The following is a 13,721-nucleotide window of genomic DNA, read 5'->3' on the forward strand; positions in this document are numbered from 1 at the left end:
AATGTTCCTCAGTGCCTGGATGCGTTTTGACAAGTGGGAGAAAAAAAACTGTGTGGGCTGTACAGATGAAAACTGCCCTGAGAAAACACGGTCGGCTGTAGCTGTTGGCAATACGGCTGGACTCCATTGTTATTACTCCTGCTAAATGTTGGCTGCCTGTTCTGGCTTTTACTTACCGGACTACTTCTGGACCGACATGTAAAGACGGGCATGCAAACAGATGTTTTACTTTTGAGGTATTTTGCTGACATCCTTGCCCACAGTCAATGTTAATGAGCACCAGAGCCAAACAAGTAGCAGGCAGAGAGATGGAACAGAGCAAAGACAGATCATGGGCAAAGTCAAGCAGATAGACGACACCGACCTGGGGGACACACGATAGGTTATTATCCGGAATAGTAATTACAGGTGAAATAAGACTTAGCTCTTTCAGATCCATGTGCAAACAAGAAGTGTTGTTTTTATGTTTCAGATTCTAGTCAGGATCGGGAAGTTTTCAAAGGTGCTTAGTGCAACAGGAAAATATGTTTAAGATGATCTGCACGACAGGTTGAATTTGCCTTTTGATGTAATGATGCAACCAAGAAGAAATAGCATTCTGCATTTAGATATTTAACTCTCTGGGATTTTGTTGCAAGAAACGAACATGTGTGAATATCTGATATTCTAATTAGGAAATGTAGTTTATTGAGTTTTATTCTAAAACCATTAGCTGGAGCATGGCTCAGGTAGTTGACATTTATTTGCTTTCCCAGCAGTGTAGATGCCTTTTGTGGTGTTTGAACATTAATAAATCTTCATTTTGTATTTTACCATCATGTTATCATACTTGCCAGTCAAATACTGGCTCTTCTGTGTGTTATCCGTAAGGTCTTTTCCATTCTTTGACACACTGGCCATGGCAACACTGAATGGTAATCAACTCATCACACAAAGTAAAGAAATCTGTATTTTGTGGAACACCAGCGTGAAGTTGCCCTATGTCACGGCCCCATCCGGATCACCCGCTGTAGCAGGGTGCTAGCAGCTGCTGCTAATCAGGTGCCAATCAGCCACCTGATTAGCAGCACCAGGGGTACCAGAAGCTCAAAACAAGAGTCAATAGCAGAATAAGATGTTTGGTTTGTTTGATGGAGAAGTTTTGGGAAGTTTTCCATGACCACAACCCACAAATACATTTCCCCCCGTAGATATGGCACCAGTTAAGGGGAAATAAACAGGCTTTCCAATGGTATAAGACTTACTGCCAAGAAAATTGTTACAACAAATAAATAATCGACCAAAAACATTTCCTTAGTTTTCGTGATAAGTTTAGATACCAGCCTGCTTTTAAGGAATGTAAATGTCCACATTCAGGGGTTGGTTGGATGAATGGCGATGGGTTGAATCATCATATGTTAAAGTTTCATTGACTGCACTGATTTATTGATGTTTCTTCATTTTGGACTTGCTTTTTAGTTTTGCTTTCATTCCTTTAATCAAGATTTAAGCACTAAAAGCTGCATGGTTAGATTTAGCAAAAGATTGTGGGTTTATTATTATTATTATTATTGTTATTGTTATTATTATTTTCAGGAGAGACCTAGCCTAGAGGGCGGTAGAAGTTACAGCACAAACAAAAATTAACTCTGCATGTTTAAAAAAAACTTATATGCTGTGTTTGAGTGCGTGACAGGCGGGTCTCACTGGTGAGGAAAGCTTTTTAAAATGCCAAAACAGCAATATTTAATGGCTGTTTTTAACTGTAGGAATTTTTAAAGCCCTCAGGAACCTTACATTAGTTTTAAACAAAGCTAAGAAATTTTTTTAATTTAGCTCTTTTCAGTGCAGTCTTTTCACGAACCACAAGAAAAGCCCAAAGCAAAGTTCCTTGGCTAGATTTTGCAAAGCTAATCATCACTCATTGGTCAAACACAATCCTCGCTGCTGTTATTAGTTGGCTGGACTTCGTTCACACAGTGAGGAAGCACCGAAAGCCACAAGTATTAATATTCGGTCAATGGTTTGACGTTTCATCTAAGCAGAGAGCTACAGAGAGAGATGAAGATGGTGAACAAGAAAAGCAAACACATTTTTTCTTTTTTTACAGCAGCAGCATTGCTACGTGGGAGACAGGAGTTCTTTCTTTTTAATCTTGATGTGTTTCTTTTATGATTTAATAATTCTTTTATTTAAATTTGTCTTAAAATTGAGCCCCAAAGAAAGTCCCAGAGTCCTGAGTTTAATGGTTGCCTATTTCCTGGAGCAAAAAAAAAAATTGAAAAAAAAATTGCTGCTTAATGTCTTTACTGTAATTTTGCTAAGCTATCACAGTTCATTTGGCTGGAAAAACTTCAAAATGCTACAAGTGACAGCTTTAATTAGATAGAACAGAGGCCATTTAGGCCAGGACAGGGTCCTGGAGAGTGTCCTCGTGTTAAAATGCTTCAGTCGAGAAGGAAGGAGCAAAAAGCGTCAGCGTGTGGTGAATGAGTGGAGATGGCAGCCAAACACTCCTGGCAGCCCTCTCCCAACAGCACTAACTCAACCTTTCAGCACAGACATACATGCACATGTGGATGTGGCACTCGCAGACAGTGCAAGTAATATGCAAGACGCCGGACCACATACATGCATACTTATTTCTTTAAATGCACACGCACAAACACGGCAGAAAGAAGTGCTAACTGCTATTTAAACAGTACGCCGGCGCTGCACAACGTTGCATTCAGCAGGAGCCAGATGGACCCAAGTTTGGTTTTGGAACTGGAAACTCGCCTCTGTCCCCACAAGTAAATTGTAAATAAATATTTTGGTGTTTCTGTTTTTTACAACTGCGTCACTGCAATTAACCTTTCACATAATAAATTATAAAATGATGACAGAGGCAGACAATTTCCTCCCTTAATGAGGCCGGCCTGTTCAAAGGCACACACACATCACTTATTATGGGGTTGGCACAAATGCGTACACACGCATATGCAAATGCAGCCAAACCAGGGACATTTATACTCGCATCTTGACTCCATATTGGGAGCCATACACACAACTTTTATGTCCAGCTATAGAGACAACACGTGTTTGCATAGTTGTAGGTGTGTGTGTGTGTGTGTGTGTGTGTGCGTGTGTGTGTGTGTGTGTGTGTGTGTGTGTGCGCGCGACTGTGTGATGAACAGGGTTTTTCCGGCATAAACACCACATAAAAATATTGTTAACTTTTTCTGCAAGACATTAGTCACTACTGTATTTATGATCGCTGAAGGAAGCTGCGTTTTTGTGTGTGTGTTGTGTGTGTGTGTGGGTGACAGAGAAATGAGTCAACAGAATGACACACCATGTCCGTCTCTTCCGAAACCAAAGACAGACGTCCTCTTCTCCTGCTTCCCGTCTTTTATTAACCACACAATTTCAATTCTTGAACTCAGTGCACCTTCTTCTTTCATTCATACTTTCCTATGCTTAAAATAAAGGCTGAAATCACCCTTATTCACACACGGAAACACTCTCAGAACACTGAAGGGGTTGCTGTCCATTCCCAGCCAGACCTTGTCTCTCCTCGCCCCCTCCCACCATCCCCCCATCCACTAATCGTTTTTTAATGATGATCACGCTTCTCTCTCTTCCTCTCTCTTAACTCCAGGTTGGTATCATGTCCCATCTTTTCCTTCTTACCCCCAACAAACAACCCTCTTCTATTGTCCACTATCTTTCTGTCTTGTCTGAACTAGGGCTGTGCGATATGACCAAAATCTCATATCCCGATATAAGAATTCTATCGTCCTGATAACGATATGAATCACAAAAATGTAACATTTTCTGTAAATTCTTTGAGTTTGAGTCTAAGGTTTATTTTTTAGCACCTGGCGGCTCTTTTTTACTTCTCATCCGTAAATAATCTGCTCTTTCACGTGATTCAGATTATTTTAAAAACTCTCAACAGGATCTTGAGCTTTATTGTGAAAGGTTTATGTGGAACATAAACAAGCGGACACGCGATGGCGTTACCGTCGTTGTTGCTAACCACAACGCATAAAAACAGGCGCTTGTCCGTCAGTAGTGTGGTTATATTACATATAAGAGAAAGAGAGAACTTTAAGAAATGAATATAGCCACTACAGTGACCATCAAAACGATGAAAAAATATTGCCGTAAACAGTTTATTTTGCGACACCACGAAACAAACGATAGCGTAAAATGAAACGATAGATGTTTTTATATCGTCATCCGATATATATCGTTATATCGAACAGCCCTAGTCTGAACTGTATTTCATGTTGCTGCCTGTCAGTGTCTTCCTTCTTGTGCATTTTCCTCTGTCTGGTTGCTTCTCTTTCATCAGCTTAGCATTTGCTTATTTTGCATTTTTCCTCCCTTTCTTTTGACATCTCTCACCCACAAACAATCACTTTTCTTTGCTTCCTTCTTTTTCTTCCTTCGGCTTCCTTGATTTGTCTTTGCGCCTATCTTTTCATTACCCTTTGTATTCTCCGCCTTTCCTCTAGCAATTCCTTTTACATCCTTATGTCCGTCTCCACCTCCTTCACTGTTGTCATTCCCGCTTCTCACATCTCTTTCTCTGTTATTTTGTATGCAGCTCTCTCACATTCCAATGCATGAGTTCATCACAAGCGGATTTAGGTGGTCAAAGGTAACAAACAATCATCCCATACCTTGCTCGTCTGCTTTTTACATTTGTTCATCTTTTAATTTTAATTTTTTTTTATTATATTTCCTTAATTTTTTACAGTAAGTTGTAAATAATTTTTTTTAAAAAGCCATTTAACAAAAGCTTTTATTGGATCTGTTCATTTTGATCAGTCAACAGATGCAACTTTGATGGAAAGTGAAAAAAGTAGAATTGTAAGGATAAGACTTTGATTTGTTAATTGGTAGAAATGTTTTGGGGCATGCATACGGTACACTATGAATTAGTTTTCTTTTTTCAGTGGCCTTATATGGGTTTGGATATAAAGAGACATATTTCAGTCAGGGCCACTTCAGTCAAAAGAAGTTTGTCATTTCCTTCTAATGTGGGGGAATTATGTTGTACTGGCATACGTGGAAAGCCATTTAGGCATAATGCAGGGAATGGATTGGGAGGGAATCTTTAAGAGTGTCAGCTGAGCCTTCAGCTGCTGAAGGTGCGTCAGCTAATGTGCTGGGACTGCAGCTGAGCTTGACTTTGTGGCCTGCCTGAACTAACACTATGCCTTTTCTTTTTTCTCTGTTTTTCTGTTTTTTTGTCTCAGTTCCCGTCTTATTTTTCCGTTCTCATTCCATCACCAGTGTGTTCTTAATTGCAAATTAAATCTTAATGTACTTATGCAAAGCTTTTCACTACAAGTCCTTCATACTACAAACCAGAAACACTATCACAAACCTGCACATCGATGACACATACAGCCTTTAAGTCTGTATCTTTCCCAAGGACAGGAATAAAACCACAGACTTTGATTACCTTTGTTTCGATCTCCTGAGCCTGACACCGGTGTACACAAATGTATCACAATATTAATGAGAAAACAACAGAGAACAACTTTTTGAACTCTGCCTTTCTGCATCACCGTCAGTGCTCTGGAGAGAGACGAAAGGAGAGAATGAGCCAGAAATTAAGATCATAGTGGTGGTGGAGAAGATGCTGAATTCCATTATAAATATCAGTCATAACACGCATTTCTTTATGGTGACTTGTTTGCAGAAATGTTTGAGACATCTTTCTTTACAAGCTAATCTGACGTTCAGAATCCATGTATGCAACCTAAACCATTCATACACATCTACAAATAAACATCTGTAGCCGAAACAGGCACGTTCATTCATCTTGTGAAAGCAACACTTTGTTTGGCTGTCTGTGTGTATGCGTGGCTCCATAGATTTAGCAAAGATATCCAAACATGTAAAGATCGGATGTGTATACATAACATGGTAATCCAAATAAAACTAAGGGGAAATAAGAAGAGAAGATCTCAATGTCTTTGTGGTTCAGGTCAGAAGAACTTCTTCCACATGGCATGTAATATTGTCTGAGCTCAGCAGTGTTTAAAGTACTACCCAGGGTGCCGTATCTGACTGTAAAGCTGTAAGTTGTGTTTTGCAAAATAAATAAATATGTTATTAAATTACAATCTCAGTATAAAGCAGGGACTGCACATTAATTTGGCTGTAAGGTCTCAGCGACAATGCTTCAAGTTCACCGTTTGTCTTTAAGCATTCAGAAAAACAGTGATGCAAGACGAATTTATGCTAATTTAAAACTTTAGAGGTGTGTAGTATATAACTAGGAAAGGAAAGAAAAAGGTTTCCAAAGAGAAAATGTGTGTGCTTGTGTGTGTGTAGTGGTTATGTCGTTGAGAGAAATCCACACTGACCTCACTCACATTAAACTGACAAACTGATATATGCCCAGTGAGAGAGTGGGACACAGAATATGTATCAGAGAAGAGCGGGAGAAAGAGAAACAACTGAGACAGGGGAAGGAAAACAAGGAGGAGGAAAATCAACACACAGTAGGTCACATATGCACCGTAATAGACGACACGCTCGCAGACATAAAGACTAATATGTGCAAAAAAAAAAAAGGAAAGGCGAGGAAAAAAAAATGAGCCAAAATATTTACACTGTGTTAACTTGTATGTGTCAGGTGGAGGACCTGCTGGTTGCTATGGAGAAGGTGAAACAGGAACTGGAGGTGATGAAAGCCAAGCTGTCATCAACTCAACTCTCACTGGCTGAGAAGGAAGGTCACCTGACTTCGCTGCGGGCCGAGAGGCGGAAGCACCTGGAAGAGGTCCTGGAGATGAAGTAAGAAGAAGTCTTTCTCTCCATCTAACTGAAAAAAATTTAAGCTGTTACATTTGGTTACATTTCGTGTTTCTGTCCTTTCACGCGGCGTACGTAAACGTGCACAATGCCTCATAAAATCTATGTTCATTCAGTTTCATTCATTTACGTTTTCAGCCGTCTCATGTGGCTGCGTTATAGTTTCATCAAAACAGCAAAAAATAACAATATAATGGAAAAATAGTTAATTTCCCTCTAAAACTGTAAAAATGTGACCACAACATGAATGAATGGCGAAAATGATTGTGTGGATATTTCTCAGCTTGCACCACCTTATCACATTGTTAAAAATGTCTAAATACATTGTTGTCCCATTGAGCTTTTAAGGCATATTTTACAGTGTGCTCTCCAATCATGTCCCTGAGCTTGAAAAGCGATGAAAGAGTTCGAAATATTGTCCATCCATCCATCTGCTTCCGCTTATCCTTTTCAGGAGAGAATCAAATCGCACTTACATTCACTCCCACATTCACACCTATGGGCAATTTAGTGTTTCCAATTAACCTATCCCCACTAACTGCATGTCTTTGGACTGTGGGAGGAAGCCGGAGTACCTGGGGAGAACCCACGCGAACATGGGGAGAACATGGGGAGACCCCGGCCTGATGGTGGAATTGAACTCAGGACCTTCTTGCCACCGTGCTGCCCCCCATTGGGTTCATTTAAATTTATATTAATTCTTTTACATGAACATACTCTGCATGGCTTTAGTTTCTGTGCGGGTTAGTGCTCCTATCTACTTGGTGGTGTGCCGACTGCCATCCACTGTTGGCAACACACTGACCAGAACCTCATACAAACTCTGAGTATAAATCATTTACCCAGTGAAATGTAAAGTCTTAGTATGCTTTGTGGGAAGCCAGACTGGGAAACCTGCTGCTTTTAGACATATCTCAACATTTTAAAATATTTTTTGGACTACATCGTTATTTAATAAAAGCGTGGGTGATGTCTCAAATGTCCTAGAAAATATTGATTGCTGTATCATACGTCAATATCCGGTCTGAAAGTACAATTCCTAGAGATGTGATTTGTGGTACATTTTGCACACAGCCGTGCTATGTTATTCTCTTTAATGCAGAGGTTAACGTAAAAAGGCTGCATTCAGTTTTAGTTTAACAGTATAAAGTTTCCAAAGTTTCTCATTTATTCTCACTGCTTAGAATTTAAATACAGAACAATCATCTCTTGATATCTCCAGGGGTCTCTTCTGCTGCTTCAGTTTCTATGACTGGTCACATTGACATGATCTTCACCCGGCACCTCATTAACTCTCTCCTCTTATTCCTCCCCCTCTTTCTCCTTTTATCTTCTCTCTCTTTCTCTCCACACTTTAAAATGATATACTTAAGTACTGTGATAATGCAATAACCATGTACCGCTATAAAGCTCTCGTAATATGATTGATTACATTAACAGACACCTACACAGTCTAACTCAAGGTACGGTTTAATAGATGGGTTTGTAGCTTAAATGCAGCAAAGAGGAGTCCCTTCTGCTATTTTATATCCTCACTGAGACCTTACAACAAGGTCCAGTTTAGTGGAACAGTGCACTGGGCTGAAAGAGATGCCAAAGAGACTGTCAGCATGCCCTGTCTATTTAAACAGATTGTGGGACAGTCAACTGTTGGATCATGGGAAATGAGGGCTTCCATTGTGATTTAGTTTTCCTGAACTCCAAGTTTGCATTTTTATTTTTATTCTTTTTTAGGGAGACAGTGTGTGTGTGTGTAAGTCTGTGCATGTCCATTCACAGTCCAGGTGAGCAGAGTTACGGACCGTTTTATTGGTGTAGCAATGACTCGTGTGATTATTGCAGGCGTCAGTGAATCAGAATGTGTGGTGTTGTGTTTGCATGAAATTGCGTCTGTGTGTGCGCGCACGTGTGCAAGCGCACTCTTGATTGATTTACCGATGTCAAGCCCTGTCTAGCATTTCTTTTATACATACAATGACTTCATGATGAATATTTACGTAACAGGCACAGACGTGAATAGACACACACACACATGCTTCTTATATCCTGTACACAGAGTTACAAACAGAGAACACACAAACACATATTAACGTCATATAAACACACACATACACGCTGACCACCCCATAAGTATAGAGTACCAGGAGTTTTTCACGGTTCAGAATCGTACTTCTGGGCATGACTACACACAGCAGTAACAGCATGATGACTGACTGCTGAAAGTTAAAAAAAGAAGTTTCCATTTTACTTGTTCAACGGTAAAAAACAAACAAACAAAAAGAATTTCCAAAAGTTTATTCTGTTCATCTGGACGTAGCGTTTTGTGGGAGAAATGTTTCGTCACTCATCCAAGTGACTTCTTCAGTCTCAGCTGACTGCAGGTTTCCCCAATCTCATAAACAGTACATTTCCATAATGACTGAAACCAGCCCAGTGAAGGAACAATGGGCTGGGAGGTCAGTTCCTTAATCTTAATTATGCAAATTCTCATGACCATTGATCAACAACCACTGACCAAAGCCCACTGATCAATGGCCTTGAGTCCCATTCACAGAGAGTTGGGGAATGGCTGCAATCACAGCATTGTAAGATGGCGAAAGATGTACCCTTAGGCCCCCTCCTCGATTCAGAGATGGTCTTTCCCTTTTCACGTAAATGGCCTCCTTGACTCTGCGCTCAAACCAGCGTTCCTCCCTGTCCAAGATGTGTACATCCTCATCCTTGAAAGAGTGTCCACTGGCCTGTAGGTGTAAATAGACTGCAGAGCCTCGGTCTTAAAGGTGCACCCTGTTTATGTATTTTCGGTAAACCATACAGACTTGGTGTAGACTCCCCTGGGTATAGCCTGCGGTATGAGGTCCGGTCAATAGGCTTGTCTTGTTCTAACTGCTTCAGACAGTCTATCGCCCTCTTCCTGTAGCCACTTCCTGGGTCTCGTTTCAGGGGCTCATAAGTATTTTCATCACTGAGTAGTGACAAAATTTTCTCATGATAGTCTTTCTGGTTTAGCAATACTGTGCACCTCCCCTTGTCTGCCGGAAGGATGATAATGTTGTTGTCATCACTAAGTGATGTGAGTGCCTTCCTCTCCTCCATGGTGATGTTGGATGCTGGGGGCTTTGCATTGCTGAGACAGGCCGAAACTTTCGTCCGTAGTTGTTCTGCTTCCACTTCTGCAATATTGTTGTTACGAATTGCTGTTTCTGTGGCTGTGATCAGCTCCACCAAACGCTACGTCCAGATGAACAGAATCAACTTTTGGAGATTTACTTACCTGAATGACTGAGCATGCATCAAGACAACAAAAAGAATTACTGTTAATCAGAGGCTTTAAAGATAAAGATTCCTTTATTTTTGCTATAATATAGGGAAAATCCTTTCTTCCAAAATCCAATGCTCACTTTTGAAATTCACCAGGTTATTGAGACCAGGGATGTCCAACTCATTATACATCGTGAACCACATGCAACCCACTTTGATCTTAAGTGAGCCGAACCAAAGAAACTCGCCTTTCCATCACTATAAGGACGTTTAACTGCACATTAATTACCTTTTGTGAAAAAACTGAAATTTCTATTGTAGAAAAACAGGAACTTTTCTGTCATGTTTTTTTTTTATTATTCGATTTTTATTAGTAGAAAAAGTTGGCACACATGTACCAGAAAAACATTACAGCTGAGGAGGGGGAACTTCAATACAAATTGCCAGCCAGATTTTAAAAGAAAGAGCTGGCAAGATCATAAGTAATGGCACCGTCACATTTCCCCTTTAACGTAAGTCTGACATATAACCTATGGATATATTTGTATTAAATACTGTCCAGTGTATCAGTATAGGAATTTTTTGCTGCAGCAGCCACAAGAATCCATTATCGGTCAGACTCTAATTAACAATCTCAAGCAGCCAGTTTAGTCTGTGCATCATTTAACATCCCTCTCCAACCAGCTGAATGTATGTGTGAATGCGTGTATAAATATAGCATGATTCCCATGATTAAGCTCCTGTCGCCATTTTGTTCCAGCTTGCAACCTGAACTGTGAGGTGACTGCGTGTTTCCATACACAGATCAAACCTACTCTACATTAAACCAAATATTTACTCTGCTGATAACCTCTGCTGTTTCTGGAGCAGATAAATAAAGTTCAGTGTGACGAATCAGTGAATTATACATTCATTATGTGTCTGCAAATAATGACTCCCCCCCCCCCCCCCCTTTTTTTTTTCTCTCTTGCCCTTGGCCTCAATCTTTAACACATATTCTAACTCAGCAGTGTGTTTTACTATTAATGTTTCTTTGTGTTGTTTCCACACATAAGAAACGTCAAGACAAATTTATAATTATCATCAAACTCTTCTTTTTGGTGTAGAATTTTCCTAACAATGAAACATTATGTTTGTATAACATACTGATAGATCAAGTCCTACTTTAATTAATAAAACGTCAGACAGACGTCTTTACGTTTGTCTAACTAACTGTTTATCTCCTTCAAAAATACTGATTATAGTTGGCACAGTAGTATGCACTGGGCTGTAGTTTGTTTGTCTTTTGGCTGAGTCTACTGTTTTCAGTTGGTATCTGTTTTGGAGCAACCTTATCAAATCTCTAAAAACCCTCCATGAATTGCCTTCAGGGGCTTATGTAATTTATTTGAGTATCCAACAACGCTGGATTTTAGAGCTCTTATATTTTTCATGGCGTTGCAGGTCTCTCCACACATTTGGGATAATGCATATCTGTGTCTGTTCCTCCTTAGTGAAAAATTTAGACATTTCAGGTAGCTGGTACTTGCCTCTCAGTGAGTTATGCCCATGACGCCATTGCTCATATTTTTCACAAGACATTAGAGTACGGTCAGCAAACACGTCATTTGTTTCTAGCTTTCTCCCACACGTGAAACATGAGATGTTTAAGGTGGCGGCGTCCCTTGTGTTCATATATCTCAATGTATTGCACATGAAGCTGTCTCTGCGCACACAGGCCGCTCTAACTCTTGGGGGTTTGATGTCTGATTTGCTGCCCAGTTTTACATCGGTGTAAGGTTTAATGTTGCTGTAAGACATGATATATGATACAGCATGTTTCAGTGGTTTCTTGGGCAAACACACACAAACACTCACTCCCATGCGGCAACATATACCAAATACAGCTGAGCGAATGTACATACTGACGTTCTGTCTCGCTCTCTCACCTTCTCTTGTTTCCTCCCTCCACACACACACACACCGATGTGAAGTTGTGAGGCTTTAAGTCTATCTTTGTGCTGTAGTTCTCAGCAGCTGGTACTATATGTCTTTACAGACTTTAATGCACACACACACAAGTACAAATACACAAAAAGAGCCACGCACATCTGCCCTGCAGGGTTCCAACACGTGACTTATTTTCTTCGGGGTTTATGCACATGCTCATTTTCTTCCAGTCTCCTTTGGGTTGATGTGCATGCGCGCTGTCATGTGTTTCTATAGTTTGGCATATGCAGGTGTGTTTGTGCGACTGTGTGTCGCAGCCAGCTGCAGGAATGTGCTGACAGTGTGTGCGTAACAGCAGGGTGTCAGGTCTGAAATCTCAATCTAAATGAATTCAAACCTATTTTGCTTTCTGCTGTTCAGCTTAACTGACATTTAACACACATCCCTCGCTCTGTCTTTCCCTCATTTCTATTCATCAGTTTCATACAAAGTCAAACACACACATCCGTGTCCATCTTTTATGGTTGCTGTATGTGTTGGGACAGTTTCTAGCTCCCAGTAAGCTAGAAACCCAGTACATGTGATGTGTTTGGTAATGTTTCAGTTGATGCAGCTGTTTTCGTTGTCCAAGACGAAGAGACAGTAAATCCAGCAGAACCATAACTTTAACATCTCCATCAGGACTCGATGGATGGAAGTCATCTCAAAAAGAGGTTCTTTTCCTTAAAAGGCTTTACAGTATGGACAGCAACGCCCTTTATGCCTTTATTTTTCACAGGAAAAAGTCTGCCAAGAAAACCTTTAATGCGAGGCTGTAATTTTACGATTTTTACTGTGATAACGAGTTGCTACATATTTCACCCCTTAACTCATTCAGCATGATAAGACCAGATTCTGTCAACACAGAAACACCCAGATTACAGTTAAACATGCCAAAGCAGTTGAACTTCTCATTCATCCATGCATTTTCTTGACTGCTTATCCAATGGGAGTTGCGGTGGAGATGAAGCCTCTCTTTGTTGACACTGAGCAAGAAGCAGAATACAATGTGGACAGGTCGCAAGGGCTACCACAAAAAGATAGACAACCACATACTAACAACTGTGGTCAATTTAGAAGCAACAGTTTACCCAAGGCCCAGAGGAAGCCTACGCAGGCACAAGAAAAGCATGTAAACTCGTGCAGGTTTCAGTCATCCAGGTCATGGTAGTCCTGAGTGCTGAGAAAATAAAGCAGCTGGGCTTCTTTAAGTCCCCGAAGGTGTATTAGCCACATCCAAGAGGCTTTTTTGATGATGGAGATTGGATCATCTCTGATGGAGAATCACTGGGACTTCACCTCTTGTGGTTGTCCCCCTGGAGGTGGTCCTGAGCGTCAATGACCCACTATTAATCATATAATGAACAAAAATGTGGGTCATTACCATCACTGGGGCCAAGGTGTGATACCTCTAAGCCCCACACCACCATCATGTGAGTTCTCGTCACCATCAGTTGTTTTAGAGCTCAAGAAGCCTCTTGGATGAGACGCGAAACATCTTTACAAACCTCCAGTTGCTGTCTTTTGAAGGACTCGACAAAAAAATGGAAGCTGCTACAGCAAAGACTCGGCCAACCAACAGGCTCAGCCACAGAACCTTGTTGCTGTCATGTGACAGCGATAACCACCATGTTGTGCTGGAAATCTGACACGGTTTGTGTCAAATCCACTTTTTATCAGATTAAATATTCTCA

At 40.6% G+C, this 13,721-nt stretch overlaps 1 protein-coding gene across 16 annotated transcripts in view; it reads left to right on the top strand.

Annotated features, from left to right (window-relative positions):
* Positions 1–13,721, top strand: part of LOC147310381 (ELKS/Rab6-interacting/CAST family member 1-like) — a 151,707-nt gene that overhangs the window by 77,456 nt on the left and 60,530 nt on the right. For 8 of the 16 annotated variants that reach the window (XR_015125809.1, XR_015125812.1, XM_086269781.1 and 5 more), the window contains 2 exons: positions 4,574–4,627; positions 6,620–6,780. Coding sequence is in view for 11 of the 16 variants with exons in the window: in XM_086269781.1 (XP_086125907.1) it covers positions 4,574–4,627; positions 6,620–6,780 (215 nt within the window). In the remaining 5 variants the exon portion in view is untranslated. The remainder of the gene's footprint in view (positions 1–4,573; positions 4,628–6,619; positions 6,781–13,721) is intronic. The other 8 variants (XR_015125810.1, XR_015125811.1, XR_015125813.1 and 5 more) reach the window with 1 other exon arrangement.

Source organism: Aulonocara sp. 'chitande type north' Nkhata Bay, linkage group LG17, assembly GCF_057382095.1.
Source record: "Aulonocara sp. 'chitande type north' Nkhata Bay isolate Kocher_YH1m ecotype deep benthic linkage group LG17, A_spYH_male_GT1.1, whole genome shotgun sequence".
NCBI lineage: Eukaryota > Metazoa > Chordata > Actinopteri > Cichliformes > Cichlidae > Aulonocara > Aulonocara sp. 'chitande type north' Nkhata Bay.